This window comes from Cyanidioschyzon merolae, chromosome 11 (assembly GCF_000091205.1).
Source record: "Cyanidioschyzon merolae strain 10D DNA, chromosome 11, complete genome".
In the NCBI taxonomy this organism is placed as follows: Eukaryota; Rhodophyta; class Bangiophyceae; order Cyanidiales; family Cyanidiaceae; genus Cyanidioschyzon; species Cyanidioschyzon merolae.
In genome coordinates, this window is record NC_010137.1 from 654,963 (window position 1) to 679,876 (window position 24,914).

The following is a 24,914-nucleotide window of genomic DNA, read 5'->3' on the forward strand; positions in this document are numbered from 1 at the left end:
GAGGTGAAATGTTTAGAGAACTTTCGGCATGCGCCTATGAAGATGTCTTCAAGGGACGACGTCTGGTATTGTATCCCGTAAATCCAGCCGCGCACATTGATGCGCTTACGAACTGCCTTGACACCCAAATACCGAAAACATGACGAATGAGTGATTTCAGCATGCTGCACATAAGGAACGGAGGAGTGTGGAGGCTTGTACGCATATCATTGGGCAATGGTATCCGATAATTTTGCGATCCCTTGTTTAGAGGTGTCGCGCAACATCTTGATTCCGTGGTCGTTACGAATCCAGTCGGCAAAAGGGCAAAGAGGCCTTTCCGAATAGACGAAAGCAAGTCCTAAAACCAAGTCGGCATCCTTTAGCTGTTAGTGCTCCACCTCGACTGTCGTGGCTGCACATCTGCAAAATTTCTGTTATTCGAAACGCAGGAACAGATTGAGCGGGTCAGTGCTCCGATTGAAGTCCACAGAGGTTTAACGTGGAAAGGCTGCTTGAATCGAATATCCCGGGGCCTTTTTTCGCAAATCCTTTTTTCATGTACGCAAGTATCTTGGACGCACCCGTGTTCCAGCAGACCAGCGTCGCAGATGCAGTGGTTGTACTATTCGATAGGAACCAAGCAAGCGCAGGTACCATATTCCATAATTGTTTCCTCGGTTCGGGTATCAAGGCCCCTGAGGCCATTTGCAAGGGTTCTGATCTTTGCCAGACAAAACCTTCTATGCCCGCTTGCAGCGGATACCGTACCTCGGCAGCGCGACGCTCCGGACAGCGCGTCGACTGCATATGTCTTACAGAGACAAGGCCGTCTCGCCACAGTGCTGCGGGTGTCAGTTGTGGGCCACTAGCCGGCAACGGGGCACGTACGTGTTCGCCTTCCAATTTTCTCCGTTGACAAAACGTTTCCTTCGGCCAGCGTTCTCAGATTACGCGCATTTTTTTTCTTGGTTCTTTATGTTTTTTTTTCAGTGCACGGTGCAGTATACATCAAACGCCCTACTTCTAAGTTACATTAGCTATACTTCTTCTCTGATATTCTGGTCGTTTCATATGTCCTATCATGTGTGCCTTGTGCCTCCCGAAAGCGACAGCAATGGCGCCTATAGCGCCGGTGCGGTCGCTGCACTTAGACAGAACGGCGTTGCCGCACCATACAGAGGGCGTCGGCTCGAGGGTTCGCCTTCCAATGCCCTGCGTGTGGCTCCAGGTTGGAATCCTGCACGCTATGGTAACGCTCTGCACAGGAGCTCCATAAATGTGCTATCTTGTACATATATAGGTAGTTTCAAGCCAGTGCATGATGCAGATGCCATGGACATACACCGCGCTGCGGTGTCGGCGCTTTGCGGACACCAGCGGTTCGCGCCAGATTGCAACAGTTGATTTCCCTTCGTTAAGTAAGGGAATTGCCTTATGCGCAGCGTAGATATTTTCGCCGCCGTTGGCGCACGACGGGCACACGAGACCCTATCCATCTCCCCGCAGAGATTGAGGATTATCGGAGAGGCCTCTCCAGACGTTTTGGATTCTGTTAAACAACGAAGCGGCTTGAGCTGCTGGAGCGCTTACTCAACTGACTATTGGTTACTTTCTGGTTAAGTTTGGGTATTATTTAACTTATCTGTGGGAGCAAACAAGAGACACGAGTTGCGCGTCGCGTGCCAGGCGCTATGAACCAGGGCGGTGCACTCGGAGGGCAGGCGGGCGTTTCACGTACGAACCCTCCCATGAACGGCGCGACAAGCGATCAAAGCCACCGGCAGGAAGAGAAACTTCTCCACAAATACGGGAACCTTCCGAACCGGCGAGACATTCTTCAACGAAGGCTGCGTGCGAACCACTTGCACGAACGAAAGTTTTACGACAGCGCGGATGCGACCCTGGCGAAAGCCGGGCGGGAGAGTGTTGACCAGGTTGGCGAGTTTCATCCGTATGTGCCGCCGGGGCTGACGCCTCTCACTCGTCGTGGACTGAACGGGACCTGCTCCGCCGACCAGAATAGTGGCGGAAGTTCAGCAGACGAGGGCAGCGATTCAGTGCACGGTCGCCCCAGGCCGGACGCAACAGCTTCGCTTGCTGGTACCGATGAGATCGGATCGAACGGTGACCGAACGCGACTACCCTCTTTTGGTGCTGAAATACAGCGAGAAGGCTCAATGGCCTCTTCTGGCTCATCCATCGGTTCCGCTGCAGGCTTCGTTCCGCTTCGGAGAAGTGCCGAAGTGCAGCGCAGTGAGTTGCCACCTGTTGCTGAGCCGGACTCGGTTGTCCTCGGTTTCCCAGAGCGTCAAAATGAGGAGAGTATCGGCGACTAGGCAACGAGCATATTCTTGCAGCGATGTCTAATAGCTCCCGTGTAGGAACGTACTTGCGAACGAAACTATAAATCTAACTGGTCAACTCATGAGTCGTCAGGCTGAGCAATGCAGGCAGATGCACTAGCACCAGACCCGCACACAACGGTGCTCTCAGAGGCAGGGCGCAACGCCCAACTCAGCGCGGGAGTGTGCGCCCTATGAAGATGGTCCACTGCAAACTAGGCTTGTTCGACGCGCGACTTGCGTTCAGAAGACGCTGCTTAGGCCGCACTGGACTGCACCGCCAAGTCGAAAGTCATCGGTAGCTTCGAGCGCTGCGTACGCTCCCGCTTCAGCACCGCTGAGCAGAGCGGCTCGCAGCAAAAGCGGAATCATGGGTGAAGCACCAGGCACTCCCAGTCGTTCCGAATACGCAAGTGCGCCCGGTGCCTCTTTTTCCGAGTCGGAAACGGAGCGAGTGCTGCGTGAGCTGCTTCTCGATGGAAGTTTTGATGATCTTAGGAGTCAAATTCTCGAAAAGCTACGCACGAGCGGCGAACTGGATACTTTAAGAGTGCAGGCGGAGGCGGTCGCTCAGGGCGCTGTCGAGCGGCACGAGGACGAACTGCAGCGAGCGTTCCTCACTGCACTTGGTCGCATCGAAGACGCGAGACGAAGTGAGCTGCTGGCACAGATTCGTGCCGAACTTTACCGAGGCGAACTCTCCCGTGTGTTTGACCGAAAACTTCGCAGGGTACTCAACCGCGGTGAGTTTGCAGAAAAGGTCTGGCAGAGCCTTTCCCGAGCCTACGCTCGAGTGCACGCGGAGCACGTGCATCACACCGAGGCGTCTGGCGATGTTAAGGTCGGTGCAGCAAGTGCAACACAGAAACCCTCTGCGCTGTAGCCAGGTCGACGTGCGGCGACGAGCGTTGCGAATCGTGCGAGTTTTGCGGTTTCCCAGCGAGCTCTTGGTCGTCACGCGGTCGATTGAGGTGTTTCCATGAACAGAATATATCTATGAAATAACGTTTTCGTCGAGTGTCTATCAAGGAATTGATACTCGTTTCAGGAGACGCATGGAGTTTCATGCGTGTCCCGGAATGAGACGCGTGGCGCCGTACGACGATGGAACCTGCGCCGCCCGAAAGTCTGTCCCGAGCCCAGCAACAGCTCGGAATGGCGTGGCATTCTCGGAAAACGAGACCAGGAAAGCGCTCATGGGCTTCGAACGTTCCCCGTGTTTGCTTTGAGATGGATGCAGTCACAGCCACGCCTCGCCCGCGCTACATGCAGTAGGAGAGAGCGCGTTCACGTCATTGAGGCATGGGCAGTCGAAACGACGCTGGCGTTGCAACGTCAGCGCACACGCTGTATGAACGTGGCCCTCCTGAGGGTACTACATATCTAGTGCTGCAGCTGTCAATACCGGTTCTGCGACCGCTGCCGCCAGTCGCTGCTCCCAAGCTACACGGGCGCCCCGGATTCTTTCTTCGTCTGCAGCAGCCCTGCAACAGAATCCGCGCTTGGCATTGGAACCCATCCACAACGTGCATCGATCACTTATCAGAGTCGCCAACTCAAGAGTCTCCCGCGCCACTGTTTATTACTGGTTCCAGCTGTGAAGCGACCGGTGAGCTCCCGGGTGTTAGACAGAGCGTCTGGGGTGCACTGCCTGTGAGATAAATCCTGTTCGCAAAGGAAGAAACTCGCGCAAGTTGCACACTGGGCAACGCCAACATGCTCGCAAAGACGTAACCGGTGCAGAAAGCGTCATATCCTGCCGAATGGGCTGCCCTGTCCAACGTAGCACTCTGGGCATCGCCCGAAGCAGCGTCCGCATGCAACGGAGGCATCGACGCGAAGCGCGCTGCCTCTGCGTTATCATCGCCAGCGACAAACATACTGTTACCCAAGGATGATTGACACGCTGCTGTTGCTGCTGCTCGACAGCCAGAGACTGGATCATTCGACCGTTTGGGGTAAGTTTCAGGAGGTTTCTGTCCAGCAGACCTGTCCTCGAGGTGTTCCGATTCATCCGGAGAGAAACTCGTGACAAACGCATCCACCGATGAAGGCTGCTCCGTTGGCCGTTCTGAAACCGGTATCCCCAAAGATTCACTCAAGTCCAGCGATATATGCTGCGACTTCAGGGTCTCGCAGATGGCTGCGGGACTCGTGTCCAGGGTACATGCACTCTCCATCTCTCGCACAGCGTGCCCGCCGTTGGGTTGGCATGCCTCTACTGCAACTGCTTCATCGAAGCCGTCACCTGTTTCAGTTTTTGAAGCTTCATCTGCGTCAATGATTTGATCGATGTCGTGAGAGAAACGACAGTCTCCATCCAAGCGGCAATGTCCTGAACGCGCATACCGCTTGCAGACTCGAGGGATCGCAGCGGGAGAAGCTGCGGCTCGCGACCCATAAATTGTCGCTTTCTTGGAGACGTAACCGGGCGCTGCGAGCTCCGGAAATTCTATCCGGACACCTCGTTGGGTCCGAAACCATCGACGCTCATATTTGCGAAAGACGTACTCCAGATATGCGGGACAATCACGTAGACGTGCGGGCACGAACTCTCCCAGCACTCTCGTATCGAAAAAGTAGCCGGGACACCGCGTTGCTAGCTGCGTCCTGAATTCTTCGACGCTCGGCGGTAGCGGCGCTTCGAACGCCGCAAACATAAGCAACAGATCATAGAGTCCGTTGTGGAAAATGACGGGTTTACCGCTGCCCAGGAGGACGCTCAGTACATGCAGCGGCTCGGCCGCGGGCTGCGCTGTCGAGTTGCATCCACGATGCCTCTGGGTCCGGCGACGAAGACGCTTGGGCTCTGGTGTGCGCTCGGCACCCAAGCCGCGTTCGCGGGCAACGCTGATATGACCGAAACCCGACTGAGACGCTGCATCCTCGGTTGTGCCTCCAGGAGCTGGCACTGCACGAGCTGCCTCATGGAGCGCGTCTTCAGCAGCAGCGACGCGCCGGTACGGAATCCCGTGTGCGAACACTCTGTTAAAGTCCATACCATGCCGTACCAAAAAAGCTGCAGTATCACCGGATATCGTAAAAGCATCCTGACAGTGAAAGTAAAACTCCAAGACGTGGGCCTGATAGGCACAGACTGCTGGCACTTGCACCTGAAGCGCTTCCCGGTCCGCGGTTACCTCACTGAGGCCGCAAATCGCTCTGTGCAGCTCCTCGCACTTGGCGGTGAAGCAAACGATCCCGACTGAGAAAATTGCGCTCGTCCCCGCTAAGCGGCGAAGGGCTTCATAGCGTACACTGAGGTCCGCAGAGTGGACCGCGGGATCCTCGCCAGTTCCTGAAAACTCTACGTCAACAGCCAGGAACGTGCAGTGGCGAAGACATTGGCCAAGCGCTTCGAGACCATCTCGATGATTCCGCCTATCAAAGCGGTAACACCTGCAACCAAAAGAGTCAGACCGCATACAGCGGAGGCGCTTGCCCTAGACAATATGCACAACAACGACCTTGACCGAATGCAACTGACGTGCAGCGAATGTGTTGTTGCAGCGCTGCCTGGTACTCCGCATCTCCACTGGATGCCGTTGCTGTGAGTTGGCGTCTTGGAAGAGCGGATATGAGCTGCTGCATCGAGAAATGTGAGTGTGTGTTTCAAATCGGTTCGTATTTCAGAGGAAAATCTCGTTCACGTTGCTTGAGGCTTCCATACGGTGATCTCTGTTGGCAGGCTTTAGTTTGCAGGTGCCGCGGAGAAGAAGTCGTTTGGGAAACGGGAGAATTTGTTCAAACCTCTTCAAAACAGTATTAGGCGCTGCTTTGGAACGAAGCAAGGCCTCATAAGGAAAACAAGAATTTCGCTTGAACGCGTTTAGAGAGCACTCCACCGCCGTCTGAATAACATGGATAGCGTCCAATCTGCGAACTCGGGTGTCCCGTCCAGTAGTTTGGGCCACTTGCCACTGTCATCAACACCTGCCTTCGCGGACCTTTTAGCGTCTGCTTCCTGTGCCTCTGTCTCATTTCCGGACTTTAATATGTCGGTTTCTCCTGTGCGTCGAGCGCTGTTTTCAGCAGTCGAAGAATGTTGAGGGCATCGCTAGAGTTTTGATTTCGTTGCTTCCCGTTATAGTCTACCCCTTCCAGGTACAGCGCAGAGTGCGATCCCGCTTCGTTTGCTGCTCTTGTCTTCTTTCTATACAGGCATGGTGCGCCCTTCGCAGCGGTGACGCTTAACTGTGGTCAGATGTTCGACGACGTCCACCATTCTTCTTCCATGAGCCACACTGTCGCGAGTGGATGTTTTCGCCATCGCGCAGTGCATCTTTTTGACGAGTACAGTATCCTGCTCCTGGCAAACTTCTCCGTTTTGGTGCCCACTGCCTTGAACGCCAATCACGGGCTCCTGATGGATGATGTCCACCCGCAGCGAGAACGCTTTCTGCTGAATGCACCAGCGCACGCTGTTCCATTCGATAATGGGCTCCTAGAAAGCAATATATTGTCCACGATGACATAACGATCGGAAGGAAAACCCAGGCTGGAGAACAGTTCGTGACATTTTGAACCGTCGACGCTACACTCACGCAAAACGGTGACGCATTCTGAACTCGTAGCGATCTCTGTGATGACTCAGTTCCGTGTTCAAGACCTTTCTCCATGCAAACAGTAGAGATGTGAGCACTCAGGGCCGTATTCAGTCGAAAATATTCTGCCGCTGTGAAATCGTGGTTCTTCGCTGGACTCGAAAAAGGCAGGATTCGTCATTGGAACGGAACATATTATTGAACGAGAGCAGTGCAGCGGGCTTTCGGCATGTGCTTGTGGACGAGTCGTCAAAGGCCGACTCGGAGTCGTTTTCCCTGTCAACATGGTGGCGCGCGTTGCTGTGCTCGGTAGATTTCCTGAAACAGAAGGATCAAAAAGCTAGGAGATTGCTTGATTTGAGCATGCTGCACCTGAGGGAAGGAGATATGTGGATGCATGTAGGATAGATCTGGGTAACGATATCGGTTATTTTACGAACCCTTGTTCGAGGGCGTCGCGAATCATCCTGATTCCGGTGACGTAGCGAATTTTAGCGGTAAAGACATGAAAGCGTAACACCGAAAAGAAGAATGAGAATCCAAGAGCATTATGAATCCATAAACTCTTATTGTTCCACTTCGAATGCTGAGTCTGTACATCTAAAAATAGCTCAGGGAAAAATCAAGGGGCAGAAAAAGAGCGTGCATTTCCATACTCTACGGTGTCGTGACTAGAGAAGCAATTGCGTTATGCAGTAATTCTAATCTTTCGGAAGGGGAATTCTTCTAAAGCTCCCGTCGATACCTGCAACGGGAAAGCGTTTCGTGAACGTGAACCTCATAGATCACCACGGTGCACCGCATGATGCTCTATTTCAACGAAAAGCTCTGTGATCAATGAGCTGAAACCATGAATACCCGTGAGAGTCTCGAAAAGCTGGCCACGGAAGCCTCTTCTCATATTCTGAAGAATCCTACGAGCAAGCGTCCCGCTCTACTCAAGCAGCCACGGCTCTCTCCGCCACGAACATTCGAGGCGTTTTTTCATTGATCAAGGAGCAGCATCTGCACGAGTAACCGGTCAAACGGCAAGCTGGCGTGCACGGGTTCCGCTCTGCCGAAAAAACAACAAGCTCCCCAGCAAGCGAACGCTGTGAGCACTCGCAGATCCATCGCATAGCATCTGCTGCGCTTCGGCATGATCCAACCCAAACTCACTTCTCCCTGGCAAGCTCATCGCTTCTGCAAGGTCGAACGCGTTGCAGCGACGCCGTCCGCAAGAAAACTGTGAGAAAACGAACGGACCACTACGTTTCTCTCGAGAGTTTCAGGCAGCAAACTGAACCGCACCCTACGTCGCAACAATATTTGCGATAGACGTTCCTGTATGTCATACATCATGCCAAAACTTGCTCTCATTCCGTTTCCTTGTCCTCGCCAAAGGCCGCCGCAGTCCCCTAGGCTGCTGCTCCCCAGACTCGTGGAGTTGCGTTGCGCTGAAACGTCTGAGGGCGCGGCGGGCGCCGTATGCAGCAGGCCCGGCATCGAACTCGAAAAAGTCTAGAGTTCAGTGCTTGGGATGCCTGTAGTCGTAGGTTGGTTCTCCAGAACGCCCCACTGTTCAGCAGAGTGCCATGGCACCAACAACTAAGCGGAAAACCAAGTTTTCTCTGCTGGACTTGCGAGCTGAAGTTTCCGTCCTTCAGGAGCGACTTGGTTCCGGCTCTCGGGTGCTGAATGTTTACAACCTAGGCCGCAAGACGTACCTGTTAAAGTTATCAGTGCCGCCGTTAAACGCTTCAGGTCGGATACCAGCGACTGAGACTGAAGAAGCATGGGCAACTGGTGATAGCAGCTGGCGCAGGGAGTACCTGTTGATCGAGTCTGGTGTTCGCCTGCACACCACGAGGTTCACGCGTCAAGCCGCTGCTGCTGGTACGGCAGCAGCGTCGCTCGTGAGCCGCCAAAAAATTGGTACAGATGAGACTCTGGACAACTCCATCGCTACGGACCTCGCCCACATGGACTTGGATGAACGGGACCGGGAACTGCAGCTCGTACTCCAGCGACACCGAGCACTTGCAGAGCACGAGCAGCGAGCACAGTCTGGAACGGGTGCAAACGCAGAACTTCCATCTGGTTTCACGCTCAAGCTGCGAAAGCATCTGCGAACACGGCGCCTAGCTGAAGTTACCCAACTCGGTATCGATCGCGTCGTAGACTTTCGGTTCGTGGGTGGGTCCCAATCCGCCTCTGCCTACAAGGCCAGCGCGAACGGGCAGCCTTCGCGGGCTGCGCTCGAGAACCACCTCATCGTTGAGCTGCACTCGGGCGGCAACATTATCCTCACTGACGGAGACTATCAGATTCTGGCTGTGCTCCGCGTCTTCCGAGCGGAACCAAGGCCGCTTGCAGATTCCGCAGATCAGCGGGATCCTCCGGCAACGGGACCCGGATCCCGGCGCATGCAACAACAAGACGCTGTCGTTGGTGCGCGCTACGACATCAGTCTAGCACGACAGTTTGCACCTTTGACGTACGATCGTCTACACGAGATTTTTCAAGAGTGTTACCAAAAGCGTCAGCGAAGCGGCGGAGACCAGCTTCGCGACCTCCAACGCAATCTCGGGCGAGCGCTAGGCTGGGGTCCTGAACTCATTGAACACGTGCTGCTCGAGGTAGGTGCACCATCGCCTGATCCGCTGCCAGAATACGAGCAACGACTCTATCGCGTGCTCTGTGAGGCGGCAGCATTTCTATCAGAGTCGCCTCGAGAGGGATATATATTGCTGCGTCCAGTAGCAGAGGGAGCGTCCCAGGCCTCTGGTGCTGACTCCGAGGATGTTTCAGATCGCTATTGCGAGTTCACGCCTCGTTTACTACGTCAGCACCAGCATCTGGAGCCACGAATGTTTCCGTCCTTCGACGAAGCGGTAGATGAATATTTTGCTCGAATGGAAGAACTACGGTATCGACAGGAAATTGAGAATCGACAACGGCAGGCACAGGGAACACTGGAGCGCATGCGCCGTGAGCTCGAAACGCGAGTGCTTACGCTAAAACAGCAGGAAGAGCGCTGTCTGCGAAAGGCTGCACTCATTGAGACGAATTTGGTGGATGTCGACAACGCGCTGCAGGTCATAAGAGCAGCACTAGCGTCTGGTATCGACTGGAAGGAATTGGACCAAATGCTGGTACTAGAGCGTCGTCGAGGGAACCCCGTCGCGCAGCTCATTCATTCGCTGCAGCTGCAAGAGAACCAGATGACGCTGATGCTTGCAGATGATAGCGGCAGCGTGGACAACACCGATGCGGAGACGGGGAGCTCATCACGGCAGCGGCGTCCTGCCGAGACGCGAGACCTCTCGAACGAGGACTCAGCGAGCTCTGTAGAGAGCGCAAGCGAGGACGAGTCGGGCGACAGTACGTCCGTGTGCTCCTCCAGAGTGGAGCTCGTCCAAGTGGACCTGAGCCTAAGTGCCTTTGCTAATGCTCGACGTTATTATGAACAGCGAAAGAAAGCAGCGGAGAAGGGCACCAAAACGATGGAAGCGAGCGCTCAAGCGCTTCGGGCTGCCGAGAAGAAAGCGCTGGAAGTGCTCGCCGGCACTGCCTCGAAAAACAAGCGAAAGAAAGCAACACCCCTGAATACGTTGAAAGCAATACGGAAACCGCTATGGTTCGAGAAATTTCGCTATTTCATCACTTCAGAGAACTATCTCGTGATTGCCGGGAAAGACAGTCAACAGAATGAACAGCTCGTGCGTCGATACCTTGAGGAGAACACCGGTGACCTCTACATGCATGCGGACGTTCACGGGGCAGCAAGTGTCATTATCAAAGGCAAAAAGAATCGTCCGGCGCCCCCGCTATCGATCCAAGAAGCAGCTATCTTTGCGGCCGCCTGTAGTTCCGCATGGGACGCCAAAGTCGCTGTCAATGCCTATTGGGTATATCCGGAACAAGTTAGCCGCACTGCTCCCAGCGGTATGTATCTGCAGCAGGGTAGTTTTGTGATTCGCGGATCCCGGAACTACGTACCGGTGACGACGTCTGGATCTGGCCCGTTGGTCATGGGGTTTGGGTTCCTCTTTCGACTGGCTCCGGAGTCTGTGTGGCGTCATATTGGGGAGCGCCCTGTACGCAGCGGCCCAGACTCGCTGCAAGAGGCGCAAGCTGCTGGAGCGCCTCAAAAACAACAACAGCAAGTCGAGGGTGCTGGCGAGCGAATCCTCGAGATCGAGTCGGACACACTGAATGCGACTCTAGGTGAAGATGCGCACATCACAAACGTGAACGGAGCAAGTCGAGCTGGTCAACATTCCGCTGCAGATACCATTACCACCGAAGCGCGAAGTCCTCTTGGTCATGATGGCGGTATGCAGGCCACCAAGGCCGCAATTGGTGTCAGGAGCCACTCAGAGGCCAACGGAGCATGTGTTGATGCGGGCTCAGGTCTTCCAGATGTATCTCCTGATCGGCCGCAAGATACCCATGACAACGTTACGCTTCCGATCGCTAGTGATACTACAACGAGAACGGATACGCGTAATGGAAACAGCCCAGGGACGATACCGGGCTCGCATGCTCGCACCACGCTCCAACTACCGTCGTCATCGTCGGAAACGGATCCTAGCAACCAGAGCGTTCACTCTACGCACGCTCCAAAGCAAGTGGGTGTCGCTGAGACGCTTACTACCGGTATCCGCAGTGACGCTGCTGCCAAAGCACCAGGTGAGATATCGCTGCAGCGCTCCGTGCAGGCTACAGAGGCGCGCTCCGCTGCAGCCTCTGGTGCCGAGGCATCCCGAGCGAAACCTGTTCGCGGCAAAAAGTCCAAACTTCGAAAGCTTCGGCTCAAGTATTCCGATCAAACTGAGGAAGAGCGTGAGGCAGCGCTCAGGTTACTCGGCACTACCCGAATGCGTATTATGGAAGCACGTGATCGTGAGGGAGCGGCCACTGAGGCGCCTGCATCGAGCAGCGTGAAACAAGCCGCGGGCGTTGACCAGGGTACCAACACGACTGTACAGCGAAATGTGAACGCTGAAGAAGCGCCTGCATCGAGCAGCGTGAAACAAGCTGCGGGCGTTGACCAGGGTACCATCGCCTCTGCTCAGGGACAGACAAGTGCTCAACGGAACGGTACGTCGGCAGCGCCCGCAACACATGCACAGGGGCACGCTTCGACTGGCAGTGCGGCTTCCGAGTTGCCCCTAGAGACGCATCGCGCTGCACGGGAAGAGACGCACTTTCAGTGGCAAAAAATAGACCAGGTGGAAGTGTCCAAGATTTTGCAAAGTGCGTCTGCCGCATTGGCGGAACACTTGAGCGAAGCGGAGCTCGCGAATCTCAGTGAGCTGGACCTGTTTACCGGGTGCCCGCACCCGGACGACGTGTTAGAGTACGCGTTACCTGTCTGTGCCCCGTATCAGACGCTTGCCAAGTACAAATACAAGGTCAAGTTGGTTCCGGGAACCTTGAAGAAAGGCAAAGCGCTCAAGCAAGTGCTTGGGGTCGTCCAGAGCCAAGAACGCTCAGGTGCGCGTACCACAAATGCTGCGAATGCCGGGGCAGACGCTTCGGAGGTGGCCCAAGGAGCAGCTGCAACTGCGAGAGAGCTTGAACTTATTCAGGCGGTGGATGAGACTGTGCTCGTGCAGCAAATGTTGGGAAATGTCCGTGTGCTTGCTCCTGGTCTCCAGGAGAGTCAACGCAAGAAACGAACGCAGAAGAAAAGCCGCGGGTAAAGTTTTTATGCGGAGCACTGCACGAACCTGGTGAGATGCACATCTCGATATGCAGCGTATCACAATCGCGTTCAACTAGCTCGTCTACGTCAAGGGCTGGATTTCCATAGCGCAGAACGATCCCAGTGATGAACTATAGGCAACGGGAGCCATTTCCCATTTACAGGAACGTACTGGGCGTGTTGAGAAGAATGCTGTCGATGCGGCTCTTGGTTCAATACTGGTGGCATTCGGCGGCAAGATCCTTTGGAAATGGCACGGGCATTCAAATGCCCAATGAGCACGGACGTATCGCCTTTACGAGTGCGTCATCCGAGCGAAGCCGCCACCGCTAATCAGTGTCGTTCATGGACTCTAGCTGCACCAGTAGAAGCAGCTGCCCAGCGCTTCGCAAATTAGCAACGAAATACCTTTGTGCTTTCCGCTCGGAACAGCGCACATTTAAAGACTAGACAAGTCGCATAAACACGAACAATAACGAGTCATCGCTGAGAAACTGCGGATCGCTCACGAAAAAAAAAACATGAACGCATCGATGTTCCAGTTCAGCTCCTGACTGGTTTCTTGTTACGGCGCCCGAAACAATGCCTCACCCGTACGAACCAAGGCACCGGGTTGCACCAGAAAACCAACATCTCTGCCTGTATGCCCAGACGTGGAATCGTCTCGAACCATTGCCGCAGCCTCGAAGAGCAACACGATACAAGATCCTTGTCGAAAGCCGCCCATTTCGTCACCTGGTTGCAAGCGGACTGGCCAACGATACGTCATATCGCGCCGGTAGTTCAGCGGATACTCGTGGCAATTCGTCACCAAGTCCTCGTCAAAGTGCAGATAGATATCGCCGTTTCCAAAAGCCGCAACAGCAACCATGCCGAAAAAGCCATCAGTCCATTCGCCAACAAGGCAGACGCGCTCGTTCACGGTGAACAACGACCCTAGTCTTCGCAGGATGCGCGGTGTTCCTGGTAAAAGCTGGCCAACGACGTGCCGCCGCAGCTCAATATCCCACCGTGCAGGTGAATGGAAGCGATGATAGCCACCAGCGGGCAAATGGAAAACTGCATAATAGAGCGCCTTGGCCTCGGTATCCGGTTGGATTGCGGTATGGTTACTCTTCATGCTCATTGTTTTGCTGTTGAGCTCAGTGCTGCCGCGAGTTCGTGACAAACCTAGGGTTTCGGTAGTGGCAACCTCTACCATGATGGGTCCTCGTACCAAAGGATCCCGTTCATCCGTGGAGTCCAGCAAGGCTCTCATAGATAGACGAATGCCCTTGATGGGTTGAAGCAGAGCCCCGCTCTCTACCTGGCCACAGGAGAGCAAGCGACCATCGCAGGGCGCTACGAGGCTCGCTTTCGAGTCGATAGGTCTCGCTGATGGCTTCAGCTGTCGCTGCTGGAAAGCGGCCAGTGTTGGAAACGTCTCCAAGGGATCACGTATGTCATCTAGCTGACAGGCAGGTAAACACGCACAGTACGTGGAGAGCAAGGTTCGTCGAGTTGCCTTTGGTAAGTAGACGCGACTCACGGCACCTAGCGCACGGGAGAGAAGACGTAGCGGCAGGGTTTCGAGAGCAGTGCGAGCCCAAGGCGCAGCCTGCCTGGTAGCAGGCGTTCCGTACAAGTCCGCTGAGCGTTCAAAGGAAACAGTCTGGTGAGCAAGCAAGCCGGTCACTGTGCCTGAAGCCACTATGGTCCACAGCGTTCGTTGACGGACCATGAGTCTAGCGCACTCTTTGTAGCGTGCTCAAACTCCATAGAGCCTGGCTGTTTCAAGAGCGTCGGCGAGTTCGTATTGGAGCTGCTTCAGGCAACGGAAGCAGGAGCGAATCTATTCTCGCACAGTGCAAAGTGCCGCTTTGTGAGAAGCGTACGAGAGAATCGTCGACGCTGTGCGCGGTGGGCGCCACTGGATAGGGCGAACAGATGATTTGGTCTTGTCAGAGGCAGTTCTCGAACGTCAAGATCGTCGTCACTGATGTAGACGAGCAATATCCCGACAGATACAATACCAGCGCAAGACGATGATGTCTAGTGGGAGACGATATCGGGTGACGTCATCATAAACTTGTTTAAAAGAGGTTGTCGTGCACGAAGCGTTGTTCATACAGCATCTGTGCGAGACGTCCTACTGTGGCGCTCTGCAGAGCACAGGTGCACTTGTACCGTCGTTGTGTTTCCAGCAGCGAATTCCGGAGCACTTGTGCCAGCACACTCGTTTTACTTCTTGTTCAGTTCTCCTACCGACATTCAAGAGAAGGAATGTCTCCGATAGATTGGAGAGAGGTCACGGAAGGATTTGATGCTGTTCGAGTTTGCTTGGGAGAAACGATCACCTCTGTTCAAGTCGGTTATTCTACGTACAACGCATGGTTCCATTACCATTCATGAAGTTCTTATGCTGAACCGCGTATGCCCGAGTCAGAACCTATCAAAGACCGTCGACATGGCTGTCTTGTGGTCAATATAATTCGCCGCATGCGTTCACTAAGAAATACGATCAAAGAAGGCACAGGATGTGAAGTTTCCGTTCCGTTGATGCAAACGTCGATGAAGAGCCGCGGGTTGTCGACGAATCAAGCACGATTGTATGAAATACCGTCGCGCGTTGAACAGTACTCTGTCGATCTCGTCATGAGACAGGAACGCTTATTACAGAAGGAACAGCTTCCGTTTCACTCGATGGGACTTTATCCAGAAGAAATGGTAGACATGGACATGGGTACTCAAAGAGCGGCAGCACGCTGCTCGAAGAGACGAGGCAATCGAGGATTCCGACGACATCTGCACGAGCTGCGATGCGATCGTGTGGTCGCCTCCAAGTCGCCAAAAGAACAGGATTGATCGAGGCCTTGTCGTTCCTCGAAGAACTCCTCGTGGCATGCCCTTCCCATATTCTTCCGTCTAGCGCTTAGACATCGTCGCGTTCCATCACTAAAAAACGATAAGAGAGCAAGCGACTGAGATTGACGCTGAGCTGCGCTTTTTGCTAGTTTATGTTCCCTGGTTTATTCGAGTCGGAGCTTGTTTTAGGTTGCCATTCACCATTTCATGATCATTTTTTGATAACACCTCTACGCAGACCAGGGACCGTCGACTGCGCTTTTGATGGCAAAGCGCTGTGAGGCATGCTCACTTGCAACTAGCTTCAGATTCCACCGCCCATACGTGCCCTCGGAGCATCTAGTTATGCTCCGCGTCCTATCATGCACCTTGCCTGCGGCGAGCGTCCGCAACAGCGCCCACTGCGCCACTGCGGATGCAACACGAAGATAGAACGCCTTTGCCATACCACGAAGGGCGTCGACTCGAGTTTTTACGCTCATGGTCGATTAGAAAAGTCGTTCGCATTTGTGACATGGCTCTTCGACAACTCGTTTCTAAACAATAAAATCGTTCAGTTTTGCTACCAGTGTGCTGCTCTATCGCTCCTTTGTCCGTTACGGGATAGGGCGGAAAGCCACGCTTCAGTACAGGGGCCTCCTCGCGATGCAGAAGATACAGAAAATATGCGTTAGGGAGCGAAGATCCATGCATAGAAAAGGCGAGTTTTCTTGCCACCGTCCACCGACGTTCGCCTGAATCACTAGGAAAAACAGTACCTCGTATAGCGACCGTGTTCATGGCATCCTGCTGAGTCAATGAAAAGGCGATAGAGCTGGCCTCTGCGAGCAAGTATGAAGCACTCGAGCAAGTTGTGAAGAGCAGTTGTGGCGTTCGTTCAAGTTTCTCACTTATTTTGTATGAACCGATCAACAGGACCTGTTTTCAAACGCTCAAGGCAATGGAGAGAAGGATTTCGTCGTGAGCATGGATCCCCGTTTGATTGATACCGTGGCAGTTGCCGTCCTTCGAGATCAAGAAGACGGAGTCGCCGGCCTGAACGGGATGCAGATGAAGCCACTGGAGTTTCCCAAGGCCGGGGATCATCGGGATTCGCGCATCGCCGACTCTATGAAGCATATCCAAACGTCGAATGAGGGCGTCAGACCCATGTCGACGCTCCCAACACGATATAGACCAACGGGACACGCTCTGTACGATTCAGAGAGTACGCAAGGGTCCAAAAGCTTCAAGCGGCCTATCTTTGGCAGGAATGTATCAGAACGTGCTGGGGTTGACAGCGGTTTCGGTCGCGCGTACACAAGAAGCAAGGTGATCGACGACTTGTTTTGCGGGCTGGATGAGAATATGGCCGAGAATCCGGATCGCTTTGTGGTAGCGTCTGGAGCTGAATGTGCCGCATCCGGCAAATTCTGGCCACTTGCTCTTTCTCGAAGTGAGTGTAGAAACGTTCTGGTGCCTATGCCGTACAGTTCCCATTGATTAGTCCAAGACGAGATACACGCATCTTGAGCACGTGTCCATTCTGAAACTGGTAGAAAAGATGAGAATGAAACAGCGACGGATGCACGAGATGATGCAAGGTAAACCCACCGAACGTCATTTAAAGAGACAATGGAAGCCAGGAGGCTCACAACGGTATATACAATCACCAAAAAGAAACACGAGCACTTTCTGCACCAAGAGATGAACGTCTTGATCAACATCCGCAAATTTCTGTTGCCTCCGGAGTGTCCAGCGGTTTCGTATCTCGCACGAAGTCTCTCACAACTCATTTATTATGCTGTGTGCCTCCATGGTGCTGAAATGCTGCAGACTCGTGATGGAAAGAAACCGCACGCCAGGAGAAAGTGGATTTGAATGACCCTGGACAAAGGCACTTGTTTGGTACGATTCACGAATCCCGAACGGCTTACGCGCTGGGATGTACAGACAGGGAACGATCCTCGTAAGCATTTTTTCAGAAGATAACGGGATTTTGCTACGCGACGTTACTATGGATATCGCCATCGGAGAGCAGCCTGCGAGAAACGGAACACCGGACGGGTAGTGTCAAGGCTCCCGACGCGAACAGCCTCTGACGTCCGAACAGACGCCTTCTGAGATCGAGGCCTGGCGTCGGACCGAGTGCATCGCCAACGAGTACCTGGTCGTCACCCGCAAGTGAGGGCATCGAATACCACTATGGATCTCAGTGTTTAGATTGGTAGTCTGCTGGCCTACCGAGCGTTTTCAGTAGCGCTCGAATTTGCACCCGGAGGAGCTCACAAGCTGAACCACTGCCAGAGCGTCACTGCGGCAAGCACGGCCACTGACGGGTCGAGCGCACGCGTGCAGCTTGCTCTCACAGGCAAGCGACTGCTCCTTTTCTACAAACATTACACTCGGTTTGAATTTTAAGCGGGAGAGAAGAGCTTTGAGAGCGAAGACGTGCAAGCTGTAGCCGCTGGAGCAGCTGCATATCCGAGCGTTACGCTTTCCGTGGGCACTGCAGAAGCAGGCGCCCTTGCCAAGCGTCGATGCCGGCGCTCAGCGCTTCGAGCGCTAGCATTATCACCTTCCAGAAGCAAAACTTCAGAGTTTATCGCTAGAAAATGGTCGCGGCATGGTTTTCCATTCATCGTTCTCAAAGGGAATCTGCAGCTCCTCGCACAGCCGCTTCCATCGATCCGTTGTACCCTCAAAAACAAACGTTACCGGAAGGACGCAAACCCCACTACCTCCGACTCGACGCAGCTGCTTCATAGCTGAGTATATCTGCGTCTTCTTCACTACCAGTCCGATGGCGTACATGCCGTGGGCGACTCCTCGAGGTGGAATCACGGTCGATATGGTCGGTCCGTCGAGGCCTCGTAGATCCGTGAACTCGCCAAGACGTCGAGCAACGTCACCAGCGCTTTCACCGCGTATGTTCGCAATGACATTGTAGTGTTGCTGCGCAGTGAAATGGGCATCCATCCGTTCGATCAGCTCTCGCACGAAATCTCGAAGACGCTCGGCAAATGGATATCGAGTTTGATCCGCTGCTAGGCGGGAACGATTGCCGATAAGTTGCATTTCCGATTGAAGTATCGTGCCGCCTGGTATTTCTTTGAGATTATTTTCTCGGAGCGTCACGCCGCTGCTGATGAGATCAATGATGCAATCGGCGGTGCCAAGCTGGGTAGCGGCCTCTAACGCACCATCCTGGTACAGGAGTCGATAGTTCCGGATGGCGTGAGCTGCCAGGAAAATTTCCGACTGGTTCGGGAACTTGGTCACGATGCGCAAGGGTTGTGAGCGAGATTCTGTAAAGCGGCGAAAATCTTCAATGTTGTGGATATCGGTCCAGAGAATTGGCACTCCCAGACCCAAACGACAGATACCGAAGCCGAGACTGTCGTGGACAATGACGACATCCGTAGAAGTTCCCTGAATAGTTCGAATCATGAGCAGGTTAGTTCGTGTTCTTTCTTGCGCATCCACAGCGTTGAATATCCATATGGAGCGAACAGTTGCTCTAGGTTGAGGCAACGGTAACAGCGGCATCGCATGCGATCCCAAGGGCATCAAGAGGACCGGTCACGCTCATGGAAATGGTATCTCAAGTCCAGTACAGACTGCCCGGGTAAATTGATGCATATCTCCAGGGTCTGGATACGGAGTCGATGCATCTGCATCAGATGTTCGGAGCCACGGCATCTCTAGTCCAATCCGGACCGTCCATGGCCGCGGAGACGTACCACCGGCGTATGGATCCGGAAGCGACGCAACTGCATCTGATGTTCGCAGCAGCAGCAGCAGCAGCAGCAGCAGCGCCTTTGGTCCACTGCTATCCGTTCAGGTCCCTAGAGACATCAATCTAGGCTCTGCGTTACCAAGTCGCATGTGAGTGGGAATCGAGATACCATGAACCGTACAACGCGCGACACTCGTAGCGATCACTCGCCGCATGGCGTGTACTCGGGCAGCGACGAATCATCTCCGTTGATCCGCATTCTAGACCAGTTCATCGACAGGAGCATCTGCACCAGTAACCAACGCGCGCTCCAGTTCAAGGTATGCACCATGTCGAGCGCGTGTGCGTGCGCCGAGTCACCGCCACCAGCAAACACGCTCCACCGCACAAGACTCACTGCGTAAGAAGGCATTGTATTCCATAACACTGCTTGATGCTTTTCGCTCTGACGCCATGGATCAAAGCTTCGAAGCTATCATGTGTCCTATCTGCGGGAGCATCTCGCACTGCATACGGAGTGATGCTTTGAGCACCTGTTCTCGCATGCAAGTGATTCAATATAGAGCAGCGTTGCTGACAGACGCAGAGCCGGACAGCACGCCCCGTCTACAAAAGCATTTGCGCCCATCCGAGCGCTTCCACTCTTGATATCCGACTCGGGTACTGCAGCCAAAATGCACGTCACCGTTACCTCACTACAGGATCATTCTAGAGCGATGTCGACAGGCTGGTACTCGTACCACGATCAGCTACCGCTATCTCGCCTGGTGTAGTATCCAAAGCAAAACGACTGATTGGCATGCTACGCGCCTGTCGCTTCGAGTTTCTCTGGGGATACAGCTTGAGCACCAGCGCCTCAGAGCCGAGCATGCCCATTTGCAGGCATGATCGAGTGCACAGGTGCCTCAATGAATCCCCGTAGCACACGCAGGTGCCGAGCAACCGATCATGGAGAACGTAGGTCTCGGAACTTGCTCCAGCCTACGCCTTGCACAAACTTACGTTATATTCCGCAACGAGATCATAACCAGCAACCCCAATATCCAAGGTACCATCCTTAACTTTACGAACAATATCCGCTGGGCGTTGAAGCCAGAGCTCAACCTCGGGAAAGTGCTTGATGCTACCCACGTATTGGCGCGGGTTGCGCAGGTCCACTTCGAGGCCGCAGCTATTCAGCAGCTCAACCGCAGCTTGGTGGATCTCGCCTTTCGAGGGAATCGCGAGTCGAATCGAGTCACGAGCCTCCGCATCCGCACTCAAGCTCGTAGTTTCATTGCCTAGGTTAGCACTTGCAGCGACCTTGCAACTGCGAAGCTCACGAACGCCCTGCGCTCGCCGCACTCGCAGGCAGCGACGCGTTTCGCAGCTACCGCCACGGAGCCTAACACTCGTGACAATGGTGCTTATCCGTTGCCGCTCCTTGATGCTCGAGCGTGAGCACTGCACAACAAACGCCATCACACTCCTTTACGAACTTAATCGACCAAGGAGGCTGCGGATCAACAAGCACAGGTTGATGACTAGTCCTATGAGCGAAGCGGGGGCGCTCGTTCGTCTCCAATGTACACGCGGCCCGGGACCGGCAGCGCTGGGCGCGCATCGCATTCGCTTCGGCCGGCTATTCGCTGGTGCAGTCGCTTCGCGAATAGCAGACCGCTTTCAAAGGCAGCAAGGGCTCCGACATCACCTGTGCAGCGTCAAATAAGGAGACGACACTGCTTCCTCCAATGCTGATTTTTAAATCTTTTCCAGAGTTCCTACGCTGTACAGCACCGACGTCCGACGTGCCGCTATGAAGGATAACCGATTTGTACGTACTACGTATCGGATGCTCGCGGTGGTTGTTTCGGATTGGTTCATTCGACGCGTCGCCGCCAGCATTCGTTACCATACGAAAATCGTGATGATTCGAAATGGGCTCGAGAAACGCACCCTAAAATAACCGATATCAGTATCTAGTGCATACAGGCGAGCCTGCGCTATCCTCCGTGACGTATTGCGCAGGTGTTCGAATGCTGGGCTTCGAGGCACCTCGCGGGCGCAGCGTCTCGTGCGGAGAGCTCCACGGCGAGGGAGCCTTGACGTCGTCCCTTATTGGCGTGCTCGTGAGCGCATGCCAAAAGCCCGCTCAACCTGTCACGTCAAGTTATCGAGGCCGTCCAAAATTCATCGCCGCCTCGGTTTGTGGTCATCGACGGCATGGCGTGCAGCAACCGCTTGATAACGGTTGCGGGAAACGATCCCCAGAGGCTCCCTTGACTTCTGACTGCAGCGGAGAACGCGTATTGGACGCACACTCGAGTCGCCGCAGCGCTCGCTTCGAGTGCAGCGCGCGTCACCGCTTTGCGAGACGAAAGCGCATTCCGTCCGAGAGTTCTCGGCTTGATCTCCAGCCCGGGGACTTCCCTCTGGCTCTTGCTCCATCGAAGCGAGCAACGCCTCTCGCAAGCTCCCTATCGAACCTGTGAGCAAACGCGTGCGACAGCAGCGGGCAGAGTGAGTACTCGCCGAGTGGATCACCCGCACGGAGCCTGTGATCGCTGGGTACACCACCAGCCCCGGTAGCAGAGGAGCGCATCGACGGGAGCCTTCCTGTATCGGTCCATGGCATGCGCTGAGCAATGGGGCAAGCGCTCGTGAACCAGAGCGTCGCCCGTCGGACAAGACGGGGGCCTCGACGGACATAGCTGCACCTCTGACAGCAGCCCCAAATCAGAGTTGCATTGAGCGCACCGGGGCTGTCTCCAGGAAGCAATGGAAACTGCGAGCGAAGCGCGAATCACAGCATTCGCTCGCTCATGGTCTGCTCCGATAGCAGCCGGAGGCATCGAAATCGGGACTCGCACGCACTGCCATCAGCATCCTTCGACTGCTGAAGAGAGGCATGGTGGGAAATGAGCGACCGGCGTATTTGAACCTGGAGATAAGCGAGAGGCGAAGGAAGCACTCGGAGATAGAGCCAGCCACGTCCTATGCTGCCTACTGTGGGAACAGACCAAACCTTTGTCGTGCATGAACGAGTCAGAGGATTCGTCCCAATTCAATCTGGTACGCATGCAAACGTTCCGCAAACTCGACGCGACATGCCTCGATTCCGTCCCGCGCTCAACGCCGCCTACTAGGCGCGTCATTCGACCATGCCGTCCAGAGCGCAATCCTGTGGCCAGCGCGAGCGTTCTAGATATATTCACTGAGGGTGTCGGTCCGCGCCACTCGTAAACGCCGTTGCGACCCTTGTCCTGGCAGTATCTCAGCGTTTTGCTGCAAATACGAACAGCTTGAGACTTTCGACGCCGGAGCAGAACGAACTAGGCGTCCAACAAAGTCGATCGGTGGTGCCCAGATCACGGCGAGTTCAGCGCTGCAACAGCTTGCCCGCAAACCATGCTCGGCGGTTTCGGTGACTTTTTCTTGCTTGTGGGTGTGACCCTAGGATCCATCCTGCTTAACCTCTTCTTTCTCATTCTGTCCCCGGTGATTGTGCTGTACGTAAAATACGGGGGCGTTGGGAACCGTCTGAAGCGGCAGATGCCACTACCACGGGTTCCGCGGTGCGTTTTCATCACCGGCGCGTCATCCGGTGTTGGCGAGGCGCTCGCCTACGAGTATTGCAAGCGAGCGCGCAAGCAACAGGTTCAGGACCTTGTGCTTTATCTGACTGGTCGAAATGCGACACGGCTCGACCAGGTGTGTGAACGGTGTCGGGAACTCGGGGCGAGTAAAGTGCATGCCCTAGTCGTGGACGTTGCCGACGAGGCAGCGATGCGTGAGGCGATCACCAAAGCCGACCAAGAACGCCCACTTGATCTCGTCATCGCAAACGCCGGTGTATCCGTGACGAATACAGGACTCATGGAGGAAAGCAAGTCAGGCGCTACTGGCTATGAGAGGTCCAAGAAGCTACTTGACGTGAACATATACGGTGCCCTGTACACGATCTGGCCGGCGCTGGACTGCATGATCGCACGTCAGCGCGGAGGCCAAATCGCGATTAACGCAAGCATTGCGTCGTACATTGCGGGTCCGCTGAATATGTCATACTCTGCGAGCAAAGCCGCAGTTCGATTCTACGGAGAGTCATTGCGCACCGCGATGGCACCATTGGGCATCCGAGTGAATACGATCCTGCTGGGATTCGTTGAGTCGCGGATGACGGAGCCGTTGAAGAATAGACATGGCCGTTTGCCCTTCGCCAAAAGCGCTGAAGAAGCGGCTACATCGCTTGCGAATCAAATAGAGCGTGATGTGGGCGTCATCGAATACCCTGCATGGCCATTCGGTGTGCTCGGTGAATGGCTGAATGCCGCCCCGCCCCTCGTCCGAGAATGGATATGGAGTATGGTGATGGGCCGTATGGTGACGCGCGCGGAACGGAAATTGAGAAAGCGTCAAGCAGCAGATGTGAACATCGCCGACAGCGGAACCTCGACCAAGTACGCGATCTTGACACGCCTTGTGGAGAAGCTTATCTAAATGCACAGATCAGCATCCTTGACGTGAGCAGGTCGAGCGACAACAGCGTTTCCGGGAAAGACGTCCACGGCGATGCGCGAATTCGGCACTGCGCGACCCGGCGGTGATCGCTGCCGGACACGTGTCCACGTATCCGTGGCTTGCGTGCGCGCGATGCGTGCATCGGGAGCGCTTCCCGTATTGTTCGCGACAAGTTTTTCGACATTGCCATGCGCATGGATACATGCATCATTGCAACTGCGCATGCCTTCCATGGAGCGGTTACGAGGCGGGACTTGATGGACGTCAGATCATAGACTACGGTTGCGAGGCTGGATCGTGGCGAGAGCGCAAGCGCTTGTAAGCGTGATGAGATAAATTCAAGTGGTATTGCGTCTGGGCACTTTGGATTCCTCGATAAGCACTGCAGTCAGCGCGATGCTATGTGAACTGGGCCCCCATCAAGGGAATTCTCTGACGGTGAGGTCATTTTTATGAAAAGCATCTCTGCACGGTTCTCTTCTCGCGAGCGCTCCTAGGCGTGGATCTGTGCGGTTCCATCGAGGTGGCACTGGAACCGTGTTGTTTGCGTTGAAATTTCGGTCGCGGTCAATCCGACAAAAGAACTGCTTTAGGATATCGGTCTGAGCACCGCAGCACTGAGCATTGACGGTCGTCGGGCGCGAACTTACATGCAGGCCTTCGATTTTTCGATGATGCTCGCATTGGATATGCAGGTAACGAGCCCAAAAGTGGTCTAAATAGCGCTGCGGATTTTGCGGGAACTGCAGCGGAAAGCTGCGCAGTGCACGCGGACTCGTGAAAGCCACCTCGTGCCTAATGCTCAAGCCAGCACGCTTTTTCTTGGAAAAAAGTGCCCGCGTTGCGACTGTTTACCAGAATCGTATCGACGGGCTTTCATCAAGTGTCTGGGATCATTCCGGGCGGCAGCATGCATTTGGCTGCTTCGAAAGTACTTTTCGTGATACGCGACTACATTCCCATGAACCAAAACCCCCAGCAAGTTCATTCTTTGCGTCACGTTACAGTGCCTGCAGTCACAATAATGCCTGAGATCATTGCCACAGTGCTCCGCGATGCATTTTTCTGTGGCGAGTACGCGCCCCGGCAGGCGTCGCAAGTTCCAGTGGCACTCTCGGCTAGCGTTGTCGACCACCGGCATGCGCTAGACAGCCCCAGGACGGGATCGCCAACCGCTGACGGTTCCGATTCCGAAACATCTGCAGCGATTCCAGGCATATTTCATCTACAAGAACGTATCGCCAAGGCGTGCTAGCCCAGTGCCTTCACTCAACGAGGACGAATTATTGTCCAGG

General features: G+C 54.6%; 6 protein-coding genes and 2 non-coding genes across 8 annotated transcripts, besides 3 other annotated features; 5 read left to right on the forward strand and 3 right to left on the reverse strand.

The window, feature by feature from the left end:
* Positions 1-366: 366 nt before the first annotated feature.
* Positions 367-1,173: a sequence feature (possible transcribed region).
* Positions 1,174-1,673: 500 nt separating this feature from the next.
* Positions 1,674-2,318, forward strand: CYME_CMK238C (hypothetical protein; the record flags this gene model as incomplete). The annotated part of the gene is made up of 1 exon (XM_005536570.1): positions 1,674-2,318. The coding sequence occupies one exon, from the start codon at positions 1,674-1,676 to the stop codon at positions 2,316-2,318; it is 645 nt and encodes a 214-aa protein (XP_005536627.1).
* Positions 2,319-3,164: 846 nt separating this feature from the next.
* Positions 3,165-5,358: a sequence feature (possible transcribed region).
* CYME_CMK240C (hypothetical protein, conserved) lies at positions 3,881-5,749 on the reverse strand (the record flags this gene model as incomplete). The annotated part of the gene is made up of 1 exon (XM_005536571.1): positions 3,881-5,749. The coding sequence occupies one exon, from the start codon at positions 5,747-5,749 to the stop codon at positions 3,881-3,883; it is 1,869 nt and encodes a 622-aa protein (XP_005536628.1).
* A 73-nt stretch (positions 5,750-5,822) lies between these two features.
* CYME_CMK241T lies at positions 5,823-7,453 on the forward strand. Its single transcript, XR_002461392.1, has one exon. It is a non-coding gene; the product is annotated as a hypothetical transcript (transcript).
* Positions 7,454-8,442: 989 nt separating this feature from the next.
* On the forward strand, positions 8,443-12,558 carry CYME_CMK242C (unknown RNA-binding protein, conserved; the record flags this gene model as incomplete). Its single annotated transcript, XM_005536572.1, has 1 exon — positions 8,443-12,558. One exon carries the CDS (start codon positions 8,443-8,445, stop codon positions 12,556-12,558), a length of 4,116 nt encoding a protein of 1,371 aa, XP_005536629.1.
* A 567-nt stretch (positions 12,559-13,125) lies between these two features.
* On the reverse strand, positions 13,126-14,280 carry CYME_CMK243C (phosphatidylserine decarboxylase; the record flags this gene model as incomplete). Its single annotated transcript, XM_005536573.1, has 1 exon — positions 13,126-14,280. One exon carries the CDS (start codon positions 14,278-14,280, stop codon positions 13,126-13,128), a length of 1,155 nt encoding a protein of 384 aa, XP_005536630.1.
* A 3,255-nt stretch (positions 14,281-17,535) lies between these two features.
* Positions 17,536-19,017: a sequence feature (possible transcribed region).
* On the reverse strand, positions 17,979-20,583 carry CYME_CMK245C (ATP phosphoribosyl transferase; the record flags this gene model as incomplete). The annotated part of the gene is made up of 2 exons (XM_005536574.1): positions 17,979-18,815; positions 20,125-20,583. The coding sequence occupies 2 exons, from the start codon at positions 20,581-20,583 to the stop codon at positions 17,979-17,981; spliced, it is 1,296 nt and encodes a 431-aa protein (XP_005536631.1).
* Positions 20,584-21,216: 633 nt separating this feature from the next.
* On the forward strand, positions 21,217-23,945 carry CYME_CMK246T. Its single transcript, XR_002461393.1, has one exon. It is a non-coding gene; the product is annotated as a hypothetical transcript (transcript).
* On the forward strand, positions 22,510-23,598 carry CYME_CMK247C (similar to 11-beta-hydroxysteroid dehydrogenase; the record flags this gene model as incomplete). Its single annotated transcript, XM_005536575.1, has 1 exon — positions 22,510-23,598. One exon carries the CDS (start codon positions 22,510-22,512, stop codon positions 23,596-23,598), a length of 1,089 nt encoding a protein of 362 aa, XP_005536632.1.
* Positions 23,946-24,914: the final 969 nt, after the last annotated feature.